Raw genomic sequence first — 18,390 nt, forward strand, 5'->3', positions numbered from 1 at the left:
CAAGTAAATAAATGTATAAAAAGAAAAAAAATGCAAAGACAGCATAAACGTTATCCCAGCAAAAACTAGAACAAAAATATAAATGGCCACTGTCATTAATTAATTTGATAGTATAAGAAAGCATTGGGAAGTATGTTTCTACTCCCAACTCCATTAAAATAGCCAATGATAAAATTGTCAGCACAATTTTCTACTTGTATCAGTACAATTGCATATTGCTGAAATTTGCATTTCCAAATCCTTGACAATCCTGAAGTAAATTCGGAGTCATAAATTTGCTTGGGCTCAAATGAAGTTGATGAATAATGACAAAATTAGTGCAAGCTGTATTGGTCTTGTCTTTTGATTTGACAAGGCAAAAAGGACACATATGAGGTGGCATGAGTGAATAGATGAGACAAGGGTTCGTAGAAAACAAAAGCCCATGTGCTGCCATTTTCAAGTTCAAGCATCTGGTCACAAGATGAAATTTTTTTAGCATTTCTTTAGTGGGTATGCAGCATTTACGCCCCCTCATTGGTGATTTTTTTTTTTTTTTTTTTGTATTAGAACTCTAGCTGGGGTCATATGAAGTGAGAGAAACCCAGTTTAGAGGGAGAAAAAGTGTTCTCCATATTTTATATGTCTTCGGAAGCAATTATTAGAGACCAAGGCAGCTTGTATATTTTCAAAATGTAAATGAGAACCTTTTCCTTGCTAGTCCTGTGATCGTAGACCACAACGGTCCAACCATGTATTTTTTGGTGTAATTCTTTTTTACTCTTTACTTTTTATATTTATTTGCTTATTGTTATTTCTAAATAGTTGATTGTTGTGGTTAGGACTTGTCTGCATTTCACAATGTCTGTTCGATCACAGCAAGCAAAACAAGCAAAACAAGTTCATAACAATGTACTGATAAAGCTTTACCACCAAAAACATAGAAATAGACTAGCTCTACAAGCGCATGACTAACCAGCTTGCTTCTATTCTCTGCTGGACTCCCAGCATATTTTTTCTTCAGCCTAAAATCATTATACAAATAGAGAAAAAGTCAGTGATAGTTCAATTGTGCTTTGTTTATTAAAATCATCATTCTATTTTAAAACAAAACCACAATTTTGGAAAACAGACCTTTTATTTATTTAAAAAATGATATTTATGACATCAAAAACAGAGTTTATTTTATAATAATTTATTCCGCGAAGAGAAAAAGATAGTACTTTATTCAATGAAAAGAGTTTACTCCTATTTATATTTAATGTTTAAAACTCTATTTGACAAGTATATGGAGGGTAACACACATCCATTTCTTTTTCCATACTAGAGTTATTAGATGGAACAGAGGTATTATACATAATGTATCTTCTGCACTTCTACGTTCGACATTTCTACGTTCTAAATCATACTCATTGCTGAATATTTTCTATTTAAGACCATCTGATTGCTACACTAACAAACACATCAGCTATTAAACTTCCTATAATTTTGTCCACTATTAAATTCGAATTCATTTGATAATTTTCCAACCATTACATGCCAAAAACAGGGCTATCAACAACAACTTAATGCAGATTAACAACTAGTGCGAATTTGTTAATTTGCAGGGACAAAGGTTGCATATGGGATTATTCTTAACATTTGTTAAGCTTTGCTGCTAGTAGGAAAAGAAGAATGTACACCAAAGGATAGCGGTCCATATAAGAAGTTCAAATCAAACTTGGCTGAAAGCAATTTCAAGAATGCACCAATATTTAGAAATTCGTCAGATACAAATTATATGCAAAAATGTATTCACACAACAAAACTACGATAGAAACTGCTAGCATGATGAAAACCATATAGAATTGTGAAGTTGAGCAATGACACCATGTACATGTAAACTTCTGATTTTTTCTAGTAGTCCTTTTTAACATTACTTAAAGCGTCTGGAATACTATTTTTAATTTATGTATATTAATTTATAAAATCAACGTTATAGTCTTGTTAATAAAGTAATTTGGTATTTTTTGTTATTATCATATTCATTCAATTCTATTTATAGTTTATCAAATACTTGCAGATAATAACACAAAAAAAGGAAAATTAACATATATTAAATTTGTATTCTATATAGTTTATGCTCCTAGCAACCAAGCAAAAGCCCTTTGAAATACACAAATATTTGAGAGATTTTAGTCAGGATGCTCAACTAGATGTACATATGTAAAACCATATAAATGATTCAGAAATATCGTGATATATATACTCTTTTGTTGTATAATTTTCTGATCAGTCAAACAAAAGTAACAATAACACCATGTTTGAATTGAAAGAAGGAAAGTAAAAGATTTAATGAGGAAAAAAAAAAAAAAGAATATTCTTTGTCCAAAAATTTTGGTTGGACAGAAAGGAAAAAAAAAGTATGAAAGATAGTGAATATTTTCATGCAATAATAATAAAAGTAATTGAGATATTAAAAAAATTCATTTAAAGCTTTTCTTTTCAATTTATTTTTTGCCAATTTTGAAAGAAAAACAAAGCAATAAAGCATGCCAAAATAAAAAATCAATTTCTTCCCCTTCCTGCTTTTTCCTTTCCTTTCCATCTCATTTTAACTATTCAAATAAGGGATTTAAATATTTTCTTTCCTCGAATTAGGCCTGGTAAAATCTCATACGACATGATAATACGACATAAATCTATATGATAATTTATAGATTTGGACTGGCGATATTGTATCGGATCCGTATCAATATCACCTAATAAGACCCAATAAATTAATGAGTTTTTATAGGTGAAACACGATAAACCCATTAGACCTATTAAATAGAGATATTTTGGTAATTACATAAGTTTTATAATATTAAAATTATTTAATTTATCATTAAATATATATTAATTCGTTCTTTTTTAGTTTAATTTTTAAAAAATCTAAAAATAAACAAGAATGTTTTTTAAATTATTATTTTATTATTTCAAAACCAAATGAAATTTAAATTTTTAAATTTGTATTTATAGATTAACAGGTTGAGTGATGAATTATACGATAATTTATCAAATGAATTCGAATTTATCAATTTTCACACGAAAATTTAATGAATTGTGTTTCGGTTAACTTAATTCCACATGAATACGACACAACACTACATGAATACAATTTAACACGACACGTTATCAAGCCTATCTAGAATTCTCTAATTCCATCAATCCAAATATAATAAGGCTTTTTGTACAATAAAGCAAAAAAGCAATAATAATATGGAAAAATTCACACTGATGGTAAAAAAATAAAACCAATTAAATATCAATACAATGAACATTTTCCTTTCCTTTCAATTAATTAGGTCTTATTTGTGTATATTCAAACGATTGTACGTGTTTTTTTTTTTTTTTCGTCAATAAACGTATTGTTAATCAATAAATAGAATAACGTAAAAACGATTTACTCATTTCAGAAAAAAAAAAAAAAAAAAAAAAAAACGATTTACTTGATTGGGCATTGAGTCTCTCGGAATTGATGTGAGGATTCACCACAACGTTCACCAAATTGTCTTATTTAAATGCTCCAACCCACACTTTTTGTATACTCTTTTGTTGTATACTTTTCTGACTGGTCAAACAAAAGGAACAATAACACCATGTTTGAATTGAAAGGAGGAAAGTAAAAGGATAAGTTTCATGAGGAAAAAAATGAATATTTTTTATTAAAAGATTTTGATTGGATAATTAGTAAACGGAAAGGGAAAAAAATTATAAAAAATAATAAATATTTTCATACAATAATAATAAAAGTAATTTTGGAATATTTAAAAAATTCATTAAAAGCTTTTCTTTTCCATTCATTTTTCGTCAATTTTGAAAGGAAAACAGAATTTTGAAAGGAAAACAGAGCAACAAAGCATGATAAAATAAACGAATCAATTTCTTCCATTTCCTACTTTTTTTTTTCTTTCTTTTCCACCTCATTTTAACTATCCAAACAAGGGATTTAAATATTTTCCTTCCTAGAATGCTTTTATTCTATCAATTCAAACATAATAAGGCTTTTTGTACAAGAAAACAAAAAAGCAAAAAGGTAACAATAACATGGAAAAATTCATATTGATGATAAAAAAACATAAAACCAATTAAATATCAATAGAATGAACCATTTTCCTTTCTTTTCAATTAATTAGGTCTTATTTGTGTATATTCAAACGATTGTGTTTCTTCAGTTTCATTTTTTTTTTGGTCAATAAACGATAGTCTTAACCAATAAAGAGAATAATGTAAAAACGATTTTATCATCTGACTGGGCATTGATTCTCTTCGAATTGATGTGAGGATTGACCACAACGTTCACCAAATTGTCTTATTTAACTACTCCAACCCACACTTTTTGATCTCACAATTGACGACTCCTTCTCCCTCCATAAACACACGGCAAGAAGCCTCGGTTACATTGCTACAAACAGAGGACCTCTCTGCCCCAAATACGCTTTTGAAATATAGCTTGAGCAAGAGTGGTCTTTCCAATATCCCCATAGCATAAAGACCTATGATGCGAATATCCGCTGAGCCAATGCATCACAATCCTTTAATTTCCTTCATAGGCTTTTCAATTCCAATCAAGTGCCTCTTGAAATGATCATTTGTTGATCCATACTTGGACATTTTCAATAAAACATCTTCAAGGTTTTCATCATCCTTGTAGATCAGCATATGCTTTTGACAAAGCATTATGAAGATATCCAATAAAACCATCTCCGATCTCCTCTCCTCTGAAACTGAGAAACACCTCATAATTTTCTCGAGAAGAAGAAGCAGCCATATGTTGATAACCTACAAAATCCATAAGCAAAGTTTAAAATTAGTGAAAATTAGAACTATATCCTAATCACATATATATAATATAAATATAATTAAAAAGCTCCTTCATTTAATCCCTCTGCTCTACTCCTCCATACAGGCTCACAACCACAACTCAGCATCGTTCTCTTTAATTTCACTTTAATATCTAATAGCCGTTTATATATACGATTTCTGGCCATGGCCAGGTGTTATACGCTCAGAATCATAAAACATTATTGAAATAAATAAATAATACAAATTCTAACCACTACATGCCTCTGTTTCCCAGACCACACCTTGGCTCTCCAACGAAGTTGCTGCATCTAGGTTCTCCGACGCCGTTTTGCCATCTTCTATTGTTCTCCGACGGGTTGCCTATCCACGACATCGAAACCCTCTTCGTAAGTTGCCCAAAACGCTGCGTTTCTTTCACTCTGTAATATGGAGGAGAGCAGGGGAAAAAAGCATTGGAATCCGCGTTCACTTTATTGGTCAACATGTAGTAAAAAGACTTTATTAGTCAACAGCCTATCACAGCACTTTGACGATCATATCAGAATTTCCCCAAAATAATAATAATAATAATAATTTATTGATATATTTGGAATTCCTTGTAAAATGCTTTATCATTGCATTAATCAGAAGACTTTTATTTTTATTTTTATTTTTTTTCAATTAACTATAAATTTAAAGAAAAAAAAATTTGAAAATATCTTAAAATAACCCTTTTTTTTTTTTTTTTTTTTTTTACCTCTTTCAGGAGCAAAGTGTTTGTTTAATTTAGTACTAGCTTTGCAGTCTTGTGATTGTTTGAAGTGGCAATTCTAGGGTGAAGAAAAAGGAGAAAATGTCGGTTGCAGCCCTGCCATTTTTTTTATTTTTTATTTTTGTCGGTGGCAGCCAAATTTGTGATAAAAAGGGAATTTTTATTTTTTATTTTTTTTTTGGTTATTACGTTTAGATTTTAATTAATTACAAAAAGGGAGAAAAAGAAACATATCAAACATTTTATTTTATTATTTGATTCGAAGAAATAAAAATAATGTATAAAAAGAAATATAGATTCAAGTTTTATAACCAATCAAATAAAAAGAAAAGGAAAAATTAACGGAAAGATTTATGTAATTGACATATAATTAATACTGCTCGCATAATTAAAATTTAAAATACTTCCCTCAAATTGAAATTAGAAACCAACCAATTCGTTAAATATCCAATTGATAAAGGCAGGCAGAGGCAGTCCAGCTTCAGTGCTATTGCTATCTAAATATACACATTATTTAACCGAGTTCAATGCTTATTCTTGTTCTATTACGAAACTTCATTGATTCTTGCAAACGAACTGCCTAAGAAAATTCCAAGGTAGAGCATTCTTCATGAATCTTAGAGTGTGCTTCACGGTGCCCATAAACGCAACGTAGAGAGGGAATTGCAAGAGTGCGAACACCGTCACCGGAACAAAAGCCACGCCATAGACAAGAGTGGTGGTCCACCGCTTCTTCATACGGACGATCAGAATTACAGTGGCGGAGAAAGCCATCATGGTCACTGCCACTGCGAGGAACAGGAAGGTGAATGCCAGCGTAAGCTTTCGGGGAAGAGACTTGCGGAAATCTTGAAGCCTGAAGGGAGAGGTGAGGATAGAGATGAACATCACCACCGATGTGAGAGCGCTGACGAGGGACAGAACGTCCGTGACTGTGAAAACCGCAAAGAAAGGGTGGTGACGCAATATCGGAAGGCCTGTGGACTGATCGGAACCTCCCGGAACAGTATACGCCACCGTGAAGGCGACAGTGGCTATTAGCACTGCGATTACTGAGCAGGATTCTGATGTCCGCTTTAGCCAGTTCTGTGCCTCTTGGAGAAGATATGCATGAGACTTTTCGAAAAAGTCAGGGGCGGTTTGACCACCTTTGCTATGGTTCATGACATAATGGGATGGAATTAATTTCCGTACGCGCTGCAAACCATCATTTCACAATATATTAACTAAACATTGGACAATGCTTGCTACACATATCAAATAATATATGGTGACAGTATATTAATAGTTGACAAATTGATAACCTCCTAAAATCATGAAAGATAAATCTAGATTAAAGCCAAGTTGTTTGATATAAAAAATTTAGTTAAAATAATCTTTAGTTTGTAAAATAAAATTTATCTTTTAAAGTGATAAAAATACATAATATGTGTGTTAGTTCATGATCACAAGCCTACATTTACAAACAAATTTGATGTTTTTAACAAACCATGAAATAATGATAAAATATTAAATACAATAGAATAAAACAATTTCTAAAGAAGTTACATATAAGCTAGATGTATGTATTTATATGATTAATTTTATCAAATTTATCTATTAAACATGTATAATTGGACTTAATTAACATTAATAAAGTACTAGGACATGATAACTACTATTATTCCTTTTAATTTAAGGCATAAGTGTCAAATATACTATACAATACAGGGAGTAAAATGTAATTAGCCATACATATAACCATACCTCAAACCATTTCAATTCATCTTGCAACTGAAGAGCAGGGTTAGCCAAATTTCGACTAGAATAATAGGTCATATCGGCAACATGGTGCAATAAGGTATAGCCATTGTCATCAATTCTCCGAACTAGCCTCGCCATCGGAATCTTCATCTTCTTCACACGTTCAAAGATATTCCTCTGGCGGTGCCTAATGGCAACATGCATAATACTAAGTCCTTGATCACTAACATGCTCTACTGCTTGAGGATACTCATCAAGTATCCCATTAACGATCTCTTCTATACCTGTGCTAGTTGCTATAAGCAATGGTGTTGTATTTGTAAGAATTAATGGTGGAGGAATATTATCCTCTTTTTCCTCTTCATCTTCTTCCTTTTCTAATACAATTGTTTTCTTCGATCCACTTCCTTCTCTTTCTCCAAACGAAATGATTCCTATATCTGGTTTTACATCAGTTTTTTCCCATGATTTGTCTTTCTTTATGAGCAGCTTAGCAAGTTTCCAAGATGAGTCGTGCTTCTTTTTCTCCTTTTGAATGTTGCCTATCATTGGCCATCCTATCCATTTTAATACAATTTTTTTAAAAAAGAATTAATTAATAGTTAGATAGAAATGCACTTAAACTTTCCAATTAAGGGCTATTTAAGGCATTTCAAGAAGTAATTTATAATTAATTAACACATAATGTATTCAAAATTAATTACAATGATTATCAACTTCCAAATAAATGACTATACGCAAAGGGATAGCAAGTATCCAAAAATATTTATTGTCTTCACTTTATTGGGTGGAATTAAGTATGAAATAAATGTTGTAAAAAAAAGTATGAAAGAAATGTTAATGAGAAATGCAAATATATACACCTATGCAAATTGATATATATATATATATATATTAAAAACTTGTGTTAACATAAGTTTTCTTTTATTAGATCCTAGATAGCATAAAAGAGATTAAAATTCGATTAATGATAAAAAAATATAGATTTAATAATTTAGTAAAATCTTATACAATAAAACAAATCCTATTTAAACTTTTTAATGTAATTAAAAAATAATAAAAGAAAAAAAAACCTTCTTAATTTGAACCTTATTATATATATATATATATATATACACACAGATAGAGAGACGAAATTAAAGATAAATTAAGAGACATACCAGCACATAAGAACGTCCATAAGCCAAAGTACAACCTGGTTATTGCTGCAATTATGGGTAACACGATCAAAAGATACAGTTTGTTGTAGATATATAAAATAATTTTGACGCAGCGGAAATTCTTTGGATAGCCTTTAGGCCCTTTAGGTCTGAGATACTTACATTTCGCCATATTATTTTGAAAAACTTATCAAATTGCCTTTGAATGGTTTGACCATAGAAGCGTCAATTTTATCCTTTTACTAAGTCAATTTAATATTTAAAGGACCAAAGTATCCCTCTCTTGCGTGACAATACCAAAATTATAAAACATGTGGAAATTAAAAAAAGAAAAAAAAAACAATGTACGGAGAAATTAATAATTATTTGTATATGCTAACGATAATAATTTTATAGGAATTACTTATAAAAGGGGCAAATAATTTTTTTTAAAAAATAAAGGCCCTTATTATGTTGAAGAAGGCATCAAGCTCAGAATGCGTGCTGAACAGAAAGGAGGACCAAACTTTGTGAACTCAAAACTTTTTCAGTTCAAAGTACGGGGATACGAAAGGTGGTGCGGATCTGATACTCCCTTGGACAATCATGTAGACCCAAGGTTGGAAAACGGGTGGTACGACGCCGCTGCCGCAAATTGGTTCGCCATCTGCTTGCTACGAGGATGGTGGGTTGTAAGTACTACCGTAGAAGAAGATGGGGGCTGGTGTTGGTGAATTTTGCAGAAAGCGGGAGGACCGAGGACTTGCAAAGGGTTCAACAAGACCTACCCTTCCCCAGCTACCCCAAACATCTGATATTTTTTTCTTTCTTTCTTTTTTTCTAATTTTTTTTTAATAATAATAATAATATGTGGAAATACTTTTCTAAGTAACCGATCTGAAGTAACGGCTTGGCTAATATTTTTGATGAGTTTTCAAAATCATGGAAGCAATAAGTAAGCATACTCAAGGTTGTAACTGTAATTTGCCTTTTTGATGTATAAAGGCACTTGTCCAGGGAAGAGGGGACCCACAAAAAAAAAAAAAAAAAGACAAATGAAATATGCAACTTTTTAATTTTAGTTTTGTTATCATTTCATTTACATTATATATTTTTTAAAAATTATTATTAATTTTTTATTTATTTATAAAAATAGATCAATTTGGTAGTTTTTATTAATTTTATTAAACAAGTTAAAAATTAATATTTTTTAATTGTATAATATTTTAAAAATATAATTTTGATGATTAATTATTAAAATTAATTAATAAAAACTGATAAAAACCAGCAAAAAAAAATATAAAGATAATAGATGAGTCTATTTTGATAAATTTAAAAAATTAAAAAAGATAAATAATAATTTTTCAAAACTATAAAATTGAAGTAATAATAACAAAACTAAAAAAATGTAAATGAAATTTTTATTCAAAACAATAACTATGTGTGTGGCAATATACGTGCTTTCTATTAATTACCTCTATTGAAGCTTAAAAAGCAAGATGCATGGAGGTGATTTCTACCCGGTCCACTTTCCAAATCGTTGCATTTCCTCAAATTCATTTGATCACCATTGTCATCATCGTATTCATTACTTGGCAGACCTGTTATATATAAATATAAAAGCATTGAAAATTTTAGATTATTATTTTTTTTAAAAAAATTAATACATAACTAAAATATTAAAAAAATGAGAATTATTATAAGCTTTAAACTTACAGAAGTAAATAAATGATTCAAGTTTGCTCATGGGGTAACCACTCTTGAAAGCCGATGGCATATTTGCCAATAATTGAAGACATGATCTGCCTTTCTTATCCAACAGATCTCCCAGTATTTCATCATTTTTAAGTAACCACAATGCTGTCTCTGTTTTAGAAATCCATTTATTAATTCAACATATACTACAATGCATACATATTAGTTACTAAACATTAATATACATAGAATATATAATTTGGAGAGAAGCATCCCAAACCATAATAGTTATTTTGGGTAAGATTATTATTTTTTTTAAAATTAAAACATAAATTCCCAAACAGAAAAGAAAGTACAATAATAGTTATGAGGATAGAAATCAAAATGCATTTTGTTTATTTAGACTTTGATAGAGAGAGCAGAGAAGGGGATAGAACGACCTAATTAAGCTTTGGAGTTTTGAAGGCCTAGCTAATTCTGAAAGGCATTGCATATGTATATCTTCCATTATGGTTAGGTAGGAAAAGTGATACTAGTGGAAAGGAATGGAATTGGCATCCAAACTTTCCCATGCCTAAAGTAGAACCCATCGATGATGGAAAAACTAAATGGGGATTTCGAATAGCTGTAGCCACATAATGGAATTGTGACCTTTGGTTTTGGTAGAAAGTTGGATGCTATTAATTTGTGCCACACAACTACATCTAGTCTTATCAAGTAAATATATAGTTATGCAACTCATAGGAAATAACTAGAGAGTTTGGTTCAATGGTGGACCCTTCACACCCACATGAGACCCTGGCTTCGAGTCAAGAAATTCTGGGACCATATCTACCACACACCATGAGGTTCAAGACATGGCTCTAAAAAACAAACAAGAGAAAAGGCAAATAAACAAAACTCAAATTAAGAAGATCATGTAGTTAATGCATATAGTTTAGAAGATTAAAATTAAAAGAAGCACTTCGATCTTAACATGCAGCGTACTATGATGATTGTGGCAGAGTATTAAAAAATTATATGATACTTCCTATTTACTTTTGGACCAACACACAAGGTAAAAAAATAAAAAATAAAAAAAATAAAATACTTTTTTTTGGTTTGAGATTAAAAGCTAATTTAAAAGAGAGAGAGAGATTGACCGAAGTGTTGGCCATGGATGGCACTTTGAAGAATGGAGGTATGATCATATCTGATGCGCTGAAAAGGCATATCCAAGTTGCGGCTTCGGACTTCGGAAGCCAAATACTTGACTACTTCTGTCATACCAAATGCAGCAGCTCTATACATTGGAGTTTCTCCTACAGCATTTCTAGCCTCAAGCTGCTTCGGAGAGCAACGCACCAACACTTGAGCCGCTTCCACATTTCCAATAGCACCAGCCTCATGAAGAGGTGTGCATTTCTTATCATCGGCTTTATCAATTGGCGGGTTTGGTACCATCTGAATCAATTCTTCAATCGGGCTCTTAGTTCTACTATAAACAGCTATATTAAATGGGGTGTCATTAGTGACAGTGAGAGGATAAAACAATGCTTCTCTGTTTTTTTCATAGAATCTCTTCATTCTTTCCCAATCTCCTTCTAAGGCTGCTAGATATGGCTCTGGAACTAGTTCTGGAGCCCTTCCCATCTCTAATCTCTCCACCTCTAGATCCTCTACCGTAGCTTGCTCATCATCCTTGTAGGTGAGAATATGCTTTTGACACGAAGCATTGCAAAGATATCCAGTAAAACCATCGTGGGTTTCCTTACCTCTAAAAGCCAGAAACACCTCATTCTTTTCTTGAGAAGAAGAAGAAGAAGAAGAAGCATTCATGTTTATAACCTGCAAATCCACAAGCAAATTAGTAACAAATTGAATGGAAGCTTGGTCTTGGGGCTAACTAGTAATTACATGTGCCTCTGTTCCCCATGCCTCTGCCATCCCCAACAAAGTTACTGCAGCTAGATTCTCCAATGCCGTTTCGCTCTCTCCGGTTGTTTCTCCGACAAGTCGTCTACTCACAACCCCAAAACCGTCTTCCTGATTAGTTGCCCAAAACGCCGCGTTTCTCACTCTCTATTATGAAGGGGAACAGGGGAAGAAGGACTTGGAAGCCGCGTTAACTTGATTAGTCGACACGTAGTGACCAAGACTTTATTAGTCAATAGCCTATCACGACACTTTGACTGTTACGTCAGAATTTCCCCAAAAAAATTAATTTATTAATTTATTAGGAATTACTTGTAAAATGCTCTATCATTTTTTATGCTATGTTTAACAAGCAACTTCTAATCTCTCTTATGTACCCTCTTCCCCTGTTTGTACCTAATTAGTTAATATTTGTTCAATTGACTTGGCAAATTTTCAAAAAAACAAAAGAAAAAAACAGAATAGGTAGTTGCTTGTTAAACACGAATATATATGTAAATACTAATTAGTTAATATTTGTTCAATTGACTTGGCACATTTTCAAAAAAAAATATTTATCGACTTATGACAGCATCTCCAATAACAACGCAAAAAGAAAGAAACGAATTATTTGCAACAAAAGTAAAGTATTTATTTCTTTATGCATTTCGGTTGGATTTAAGTAATATGTATTCCAAAATAAAATCATAAATTTCTTTCCGCTCCTTTCTCTATTCGTCAAGTTTTGCATGTGATGGTCAATATTCTACCTTTAATGGGTCTTGTTTAGATCTTGCTTTTTAAAATGTCAAGAAACGAATATCAAACTCACACTCAACCTTTTTATAATCCATATGTGTAGGGTAGTGGTTTCTTTTTTTTTTTTTTTTTTTTTTTGATTGCTAGTGTGGCTGGCCCCCGGGCACCCCTCCTCCCAGGGATCGAACCTGCACCACAGCGTGGGTTGTGGCAGTTTACAAATAATTAAAGAGGATAAAGGAACAGAAAGCAACTCAAGAGCATTTTGTGCCATCATTTGATTTTCCAACAGCAGGGAAGGAGTTGTCACGTTCTGTGTTAGTTATTTTTATTTTTTAAAAAAATAAACTAAAAATTATTTTTTAGTTTATTTGGAAACTGTTTTTATTGTTACACTGCACTTTTAAGAAATAAAAAAGAAAGACCTTTTTTTTTTAACTCTTTCTCTCCCCCTTTTTTTTTTTTTTTTTGTGGCAAAGAAACAAAAAGAGAACTTAATTGCATGTTAATCAAAAAAAATAAATTATGTGCTTTTGTATTTATTTGGGTGTTCTTTAATTTGCTTAGTTAGTATTTGTTAATACTTGTTTTACCTCTCTCAATTAATTAAGAGAAAAATATTATATACATGACACCAAATTAATAACAATTTTAAACGGTTTTTGTTTGGAATTACTTGTATAATGCTCTATCATTTTTATGTTACGTTTTTCTACTCACATAATTGTGAGTGTTATTAACTGTTTTTATGTTTTAATAAAACCTTATTCAAAAAATAAGAAAATAAAATAAATAATGGAAATTTAATACAAACTTTGTACGTGCCTCTGCTTCACACACCTTGGTTCTCCAACGACGTTGCTGCAGTTGGGTTTCAGATGCCGTTGCGCACTCTTCTGTTGTTTCTACGACAGGTCGCTGACACAACTCACCAATACCCTATTTCTGGGTTGCCCCAAAACGATGTGTTTACTGTTTGGAAGAGAACAAGAGACCTATAAAGGAGTTTGTTAACCGCCCTAAGTTTATTTTCATTTCCAGCCAACATAGTCTAGTAATCATCAAAAGTCAAGCCGCGTCAACGTTATTTTTATTTTTAATTTTTAGTCAACATATACTAGTAATAATGATATATCAACATATACAGGTCATAATGAAAATGACATTATTTTTTGAAAAAAAAACGTAAAAGACTCTTTTAGCCGAGTCAATGCACTATGAATTTGATGTTCATATCAGAATTTCCCAAGAAAAATATTATTTTTTAGTTTATTTGGAAACGGTTTTTATTGTTACATTGCACTTCTGAGAAATAAAAAAGCAAGACCTTTCTTTTCTTTTTTTAACTCTCTCTCTCTCTCTCTCTCTCTTTTTGCAAAGAAAGAAACAGAGAACTTAACTGCTTGTTAATAAAATAAAATAAAAAATTATGTGCTTTTGTATTTATTTGCGTGTTCTTTAATTTGCTTAGTTAGTATTTGTTAATATTTGTTTGACCTCTCTCAATTAATTAAGAGAAAAAAATTAAATACATGACATCAAATTAATAACAATTTTAAATGGTTTTTAATTTGTTATTTAAGATTTTTTTTTTCCTTCAGGTTTCATAAATATTTGATATTCATAACAAATTTTAACCATGATTAACTAACATAGATTAATATTAGACTAATATTTGAAGTGAACAAATCACAAAAAAATAAAAAAACACAACAAATTACCAAATTATACATAAATTATAAGGTAAAATTCATCACAACAAGTTACCAAACTATACATAGATTATAAGGCAAACTTCATCCTTCTCTAATTTTATTTATTTATATTTAAGAGCTGGTCATGGGGATGAAAATTAAAATTAAAATTACTCTTAAGTCAATACGGCTTGTACTTTATACTTTATGAGAAAGTACAACTGCAGAGCTCAAGTGTATACAAATTACAAATATATCTTATCTTTTAAAAGTTGCTCTGTCATCTCCAATTTAACTTCAAATTATCCTTGGAGCTAGGTTTTTTTCATTATATAGGTGCTAGTGGAATATGAGGTAAAAGACAGGAAAAGATACAATATTTTTATGTGCATTGTCAAATTAGTGAAAATGAAAGGATAAAAAAGAAAAGAAGAGGAAATAAAAGGATTAAAAGATGTTACCTCATTCTTTTCTTGGGAAGAAGAAGAAGGAGAAGAAGAAGCATTCAGGTTTATAACCTGCAAATCCACAAGCAAAATAGTAACAAACTGAATGGAAGCTTGGTCTCGGGGCTAACTAGTAACTACATGTGCTTTTGTTCCCCATGCCTCTGCCCTGCCCAACGAAGTTGCTGCTGCTAGGTCTTTCGGATGTCGACTCGCTCTCTCCTATTGTTCACAACACCAAAAACATCTTCCTGATCGGTTGCCCAAAACGCTCTGTGTTTCTCTCACTCTGTATTTTAGAGGAGACAGGGGAAAAACATAAAATGGACTTGGAAGCCGCGTTCACATGTAGTAATAGTACGAAAAAGACTTCAAAAGGACTTTGTTAGTCAAGTCAATTGCCTATCACGACACTTTGACGGTTATGTCAGAAATAAAAAAGAAGACTTTTATTTCTTTTTCTTTCTTTCTATTTTTTTTTTTTTTTTTTGGTTGTTGTTTCCAATGATGAAATGAAAATAAAATTGAATTGCATGTAAATCAAAACATACTAAATTAACAAGGTATCCTTTAGTTTGGCAACACATTAGGTTTTGGTTTTTTATGTTTTTCTACTTACTTGATTGTTTGTAGTTTGTTACTTCAAGGGTCATTTAGTGTTGTTTACAGTTTATTCCTCATCTTAATCAATTACAAACTTAAGGGAGGAAAGACAAAAACTATTTTTAAAATAGTTTTTAATTTGATATTTATGTTTTTCTTTTTCTTTTAAATTTATAATTATTTAAAATATCTAGCAAACTCAACCTATCCTCAACTAACATTAACAAATATTTGAAATAAACAAATAACAATAAACTAGATAGAAAAACCAAAAAACCAAAAATAAACAATCTACGTGTTATTAAATAATACATAAAAGCAACAAGTAAAACATCCATCATTTTATAATGCTAGCTACTTATAGTATTTACAAGCTGGCTAGGGATCGAAGTTGAAATTGCTTGTAAATTAACGCGACTTTTAGGTTATGAAAAGGTAAAACGTGCAGTGCAAGTATAGATGGCCTACAGCAACCTTTATTGTGACATTGTCTTTAAAAGCTCTCCTGCCACTCCGAAACCTCAAAATCCCCTAGCAACTTTTAGATATGTTCACATTTACTTTTAATATATTCCTTGTTTACATTCACTTTTAATAGATTCCTTCCTTCGATTTAGTGGTTCCTTCTAATTTGATTGTCTGAGACCTAAGTATTAGATTAAATTACATAGAAAAATAAAATTAGATTTTTCTTTTGGTGTTTTACAGACGAAAAGCCAAAGAATTGACCCCCCAAAAAAAAAAATGCAAATAAAAACCAACGTAAGAAAAAGGTTGAACTTAAAGTTTTATGCTTCCGTTAGTCAGCTTTAAATTAATGTTCATGTTGTCAATGCAAGAGATCACTATCATCATGACCAGCGGTCCTACAAAATACAAGACCAAATATAGCTTTCTGTTGAAAGCAAGCTTAATGCTCTGATTAGGCAGAAAAAGAATCAAACTTACACTTTTTTTTTTTTTTTTTTTTGAATTTTGAATCCTAGGCTTATAAGCTGTTTTGACTAGCCAGTATTGCAGGTCTCCAATTAATGCCCCGTAATTTCTCTATCTTCGACCACCACCTTTATTCCATCCATCATAATTATAAGCAATGGTAGAATTCAAGTATATATGTCCATTGTCAGTGTGTATAATATGTTCTAGATAAAGAATAATATGTTTGGAGCCCAACAGACAATTAGAAGCAAGCCCGTAATTAGTCATGCACTTGTCAAACTAGTCTGTTCTCTGTTTCTAATGGTTAGGCTTTATCAGTACATTGTTATGATTTTGTTTTGCTTGCTGTGATCAAACAGATTGTTTGAAATGCAGAGAAGAACTTCATGACAACAAAAGCAGCCAAATTTTCTACTTTGCTTAGCATAATTGCATTATATTACTAAAATTTGCATTTCCGCACCCTTTTGAGAATCTTAAACTAAAATAGGAGCCATCAATGAGCTTGGTCTGGCGAAGTTCTTCTCTGCATTTCAAACAATCTGTTTGATCACAGCAAGCAAAACAAAATCATAACAATGTACTGATAAAGCCTAACCATTAGAAACAGAGAACAGACTAGTTTGACAAGTGCATGACTAATTACGGGCTTGCTTCTAATTGTCTGTTGGGCTCCAAACATATTATTCTTTATCTAGAACATATTATACAAATAGAGAATTGTCGGTGACAGTTTAATAGTGTTTGTTTATTAGAATTTCCATTAAAAAGAACACTTTTAAAAATCGGACCTTTCAAATACTAAAGAGTGGAAGCTATGATTCTAAAACAGAGTGCATTTAGAATAAGTTATACTGAGAATTAATTCAATGAAGAGAGTTTTCTCTTCCTATTATATTCAATCTTTGGAACTGTATTTGACAAGTATATGGAGTGGCCAGCACATATAGCCGTTTTATTTTTCCATACTAGAGTTAAAAATTAAATGAAACAGAGGTATTATGCTCTTTGGATCATGTATTTCTACGCTTCTAAGTCATACTCAGTGCTGAAAATTTTCTCTGTAAGACCATGTAATTGCTACACCAACAAATACATAAACTTGCTTTAATTTTGTCATACTGTAAAATCATAATATCTCGAGAGTTGAATCCGTTTAATAACTGTCCTACCATCACACACCAAAGAACAGAGCTATCAATAACAACTTAATAATGTGTTTATTTGCAGGGACAAAGGCTTCATAATGGATCATTCTGAACATTTGTTAAATTTGGCTGCTAGTAAGAAAAGGAGATTGTATAGGCCAGGAGAGTGGTTCAAATGAGAAGTAGGAATTAAGCAACAGCAAAAATGGGTTCTCACCAAAATTTAGAATTTTGTCGGATACAAATTATATGCTAAATATACTCACAAAACAAAACTATAATAGAAACAGTCAACATTAAGAAAACTATACAGAATTGTAAAGTCGAGTAATGACACTATAAATCTGTCATTAAATCAGTAATTTTCTTATTCTTTCCAGCAGCCTTTTTCACAGTGCTTAACTGTCTGGAAGATTGTTCGTAATTTATGTACATAATTTTATAAAATCAACATTGCTGTCTTGTTAATAAAGTAAAACTATATATATATATATTTATTTATTATCATATCTGTATTTTATCAAACACTTGGAAGATAATAACACAAAACCAGGAATCTTTTTTCCTCTATTTTTTTATTTTTTGAGAAAAGCATGAAAAATTAACATCTATTATATTTGTATTTTATATAGCATATGCATCTAGCAACCAGAAAAAGTCCTTTGAAATGTAGATATGTATAACCATGTAAAATGCATCGTAAATAATTTAGAAATATCATTGTTTACATTTTTTTTTTTTTTTTTGGGTCTGATTTTCTCACTTGTCAATAAA

General features: G+C 31.0%; 1 protein-coding gene across 4 annotated transcripts; it reads right to left on the reverse strand.

The window, feature by feature from the left end:
* Nucleotides 1–5,945: 5,945 nt before the first annotated feature.
* Nucleotides 5,946–15,216, reverse strand: LOC107434982 (uncharacterized). 4 transcript variants are annotated; one of them, XM_060818009.1, is made up of 9 exons: nucleotides 14,942–15,216; nucleotides 13,627–13,758; nucleotides 12,031–12,288; nucleotides 11,277–11,961; nucleotides 10,156–10,305; nucleotides 9,915–10,040; nucleotides 8,461–8,505; nucleotides 7,304–7,857; nucleotides 5,946–6,754 (listed from the first exon to the last, which is right to left on the reverse strand). In XM_060818009.1, exons 3-9 carry the CDS (start codon nucleotides 12,058–12,060, stop codon nucleotides 6,113–6,115), a joined length of 2,232 nt encoding a protein of 743 aa, XP_060673992.1. In that variant the 5' UTR covers nucleotides 12,061–12,288; nucleotides 13,627–13,758; nucleotides 14,942–15,216; the 3' UTR covers nucleotides 5,946–6,112. The 4 variants fall into 4 exon arrangements, with proteins under 4 accessions (XP_060673992.1, XP_060673993.1, XP_060673994.1 ...); XM_060818010.1 differs by lacking the exons at nucleotides 12,031–12,288; nucleotides 14,942–15,216 and having other exon boundaries at nucleotides 13,627–13,802; XM_060818011.1 differs by lacking the exons at nucleotides 10,156–10,305; nucleotides 14,942–15,216 and having other exon boundaries at nucleotides 13,627–13,802.
* Nucleotides 15,217–18,390: the final 3,174 nt, after the last annotated feature.

The sequence above is a fragment of the Ziziphus jujuba genome, chromosome 6 (genome assembly GCF_031755915.1).
Source record: "Ziziphus jujuba cultivar Dongzao chromosome 6, ASM3175591v1".
NCBI lineage: Eukaryota > Viridiplantae > Streptophyta > Magnoliopsida > Rosales > Rhamnaceae > Ziziphus > Ziziphus jujuba.

Bases quoted from the DNA above. Each gene is read 5' to 3' on its own strand.
- LOC107434982 (XM_060818009.1), bottom strand. From the start codon at position 12,060: ATGGCAGAGGCATGGGGAACAGAGGCACAT. The intron at 10,306-11,276 runs GTCAATCTCTCT...TTTCTAAAACAG, and splicing joins CATCCATGGCCAACACTTCG to AGACAGCATTGTGGTTACTT. The intron at 6,755-7,303 runs GTATGGTTATAT...GATGGTTTGCAG, and splicing joins ATGAATTGAAATGGTTTGAG to CGCGTACGGAAATTAATTCC.